General features: G+C 51.2%; 1 protein-coding gene across 3 annotated transcripts in view; it reads right to left on the bottom strand.

The window, feature by feature from the left end:
* The window catches only part of LOC117401629 (fibulin-2-like), a 15,381-nt gene that overhangs the window by 10,182 nt on the left and 2,699 nt on the right, over positions 1-2,500 (bottom strand). For all 3 annotated transcript variants that reach the window (XM_034002403.3, XM_059021013.1, XM_034002404.3), the window contains exons 2-5: positions 1,461-2,500; positions 986-1,097; positions 493-625; positions 1-4 (exon numbers count right to left, since the gene is read on the bottom strand). The exon at positions 1-4 is cut by the window's left edge and continues 177 nt beyond it; the exon at positions 1,461-2,500 is cut by the window's right edge and continues 638 nt beyond it. In XM_034002403.3, coding sequence (XP_033858294.1) covers positions 1-4; positions 493-625; positions 986-1,097; positions 1,461-2,500 — 1,289 coding nt within the window. The remainder of the gene's footprint in view (positions 5-492; positions 626-985; positions 1,098-1,460) is intronic.

The following is a 2,500-nucleotide window of genomic DNA, read 5'->3' as shown; positions in this document are numbered from 1 at the left end:
AGAGCTGCAGGAGAGAGAAACGAGGCGGGTCACACACACTGAACTCAGAGCCCGTAGGGAGAGCTGTCTGCAATGGTTAGGGTTATGGTTAGGGTTAGGGTCAGCAGGGAGGGTGTATTCTTTCACAAGGCTAGCCGGAGTTTTCCCACCATCATTGCCTTGTACTGCTTTTTTGTGGTTTTGAACAGCTTTCTTTCTGTTTCAACGAATCGCTGCCTACTTAAAATGTGTGAAAGGGAATGAATTGGAAAATGTGAATATTTGCACAGCCATAGACACTGACACTCACACACACACACTGATACACACACACACACACACACACTGATACACACACACTGCCACACACACACACACTGATACACACACACACTGATACACACACACACACTCACACACACACACTGATACACACACACACTGATACACACACGCTGCCACACACACACTGATACACACACACACACTGTATTTCAAGCTACTGTCACTCACTCTGGCAGTGTCATCAGCACAGCTTCCCATTGGCTGTCCCTGGCAGACTCCACCCCCTTGTCTGGCAGCAGTGACGCCCGCCTGGCACACCCCTTCCTCCGTTGCTGTGAGACAGCAGAACATTCGGGTCACCCTAGCAACAAGACAAGAATTAAAAAAAGAATGATGCAATGTAAGAAAAAAAAACTTAAAATTCAAGTCAGAGGGATGGCAATAAGACTCGTTGCTCAGCGGTTTGATCCATTCCTGGTTTTCTGCCACGAGTTTAATATTAAGACACACCTGAGCTTGTTAGCTAGACACACTGGGGCTGATCAAGCTGCTAGTAAAACCTGGACTGGATCACACTGCTGTGCAGGAGTCTTATTTCCATCCCTGCAATAGACAAGTTTATTTCTGCAAATATATTCCGTTAAATGATGTAAAAACGAGCCTTTGGAAAAGATGTGATGTGATTGGTCCCTGAAAAGAAGGGACCCACTTGAACTCTGACCTGCAGGTGTCTGTTTCCTTGCCGGTGGACGGGGCCTCTGTGCACTTCCTGTTCTCAGCAGCCAATCGGTGTCCCTCTGCGCAGCAAGGGTCGAGAGAGGATTGTGACATCACTGAGAGAGAGAGAGAGAGGAAGAGGATCTGGGAATTGACTCCTCAAACTGGGAGCTTGAATCAGCCAAAACATATAAAAGGACAGCTCTTTAGATAGCTTTTTTGTTACAGTACAGTAAAGAAATGCTTACGTTTTATTTAATTTGTGTTTGTCAGGATTCCTTTAATTCAATTGGATTGGATTATTAAACAAGGCTATAGACAGATAAAGACAGACAGACAGACAGCAGAGCCCCACAATCCCGCTCAGTTTGACATGACAATATAATCCCTTCTTCTTGGTGTCTGTTAGTTTATTATATTACAGCTGCAGACAGACAGATAAGAGAGTCCCCTTATAACCAGTACAGCCAGTCCCTCACCTGTCTGGTTCCCAGTCTGTTGAACTGTGTGTGGCCCCTCCTTTGATCCTCTCCGCAGTGTGGCCCCCTGTCCACTTGTCTGGGGCACCTGTGTCGAACCCGGAGCTGCAGGAAACGATCTCTGCTGCAAACCTGTGTCCCCCGAAACGTGCGTGGCCCCTGGTTTTTCCTCTGGCTTGCTTGTCACGCCTATTCTCCCCACTATCCCCATAATCTGGGGCCTTCTCCTCCTGTGTGTGGCCCCTGTCTGTGGCCCCTGGGAGGCCCCTGACCCAGCTTCCTTTCTCTCAGATGGCGTTGCCCCTGATTGTGACTCTCCGTGTTGTACTTTAAATGTGGCCCCTACTGTCACTGATCTAGGGCCCTCCACAGTAACACTGACAACCCTGTTACCACTGTGCTGCTCTGTGGCCCTCGTACTGCTTCTAAAGTGGCCCCTTCTTGTGGCCCCAGTGTTTGAGACCCCGGAGTCCCCTATTCTGTTGGAAGCCTCCTGTTCTTGTTCTTCAGTCTGTGTGGCCCTTTGATCTATCTTTAGGGGCCAAATTACCCTGTGTGTGGCCCCTGGCTGCGTTATGCCATTCCTGGTGTGCGTGGCCCCTAAACGCACATTTTGGCCAAGTGATTCTGTGGACTCGACCCTCTCCTGTCTATCAAACTGCGTGGCCCCTTGGTCCGTCCTAAGGGGCCAGCTTACCCTGCTGGCCCTTACCTGCGTCACCCAAGGTCCTTTCTCTGCTTCACTCCGCAAGGCCCCTAAAATCTGAGCGCCCCCCCGCGAGGCCATAGTCTCGGCCCTCTCCTGCTTTTCAGCATGCTTCGCCCCCTGGGGGCTCCTGGGGGCCCCTCTCTGGGAAAGCTGAGTCAAGTGTTTTAGCTTTTTCTTGGGCTGCGTGGGGGCCCCCAAAAGGGCAGGCTGGGGGCCTCCACTTCCCTTCGTGGCCCCTGCACCGTCCTTCCATCCCTCACAGTCTTTTTCTGGGGTACACTGCAGCGCCCCACTCCCCAGGCAGGAGCACACCTTGCAGGGAGGCACTGCG

This window comes from Acipenser ruthenus, unplaced genomic scaffold (genome assembly GCF_902713425.1).
Source record: "Acipenser ruthenus unplaced genomic scaffold, fAciRut3.2 maternal haplotype, whole genome shotgun sequence".
Taxonomy (NCBI): domain Eukaryota; kingdom Metazoa; phylum Chordata; class Actinopteri; order Acipenseriformes; family Acipenseridae; genus Acipenser; species Acipenser ruthenus.
Note: the sequence above shows the minus strand (reverse complement) of the source record. Positions and strands in the feature narration are given on the sequence as shown.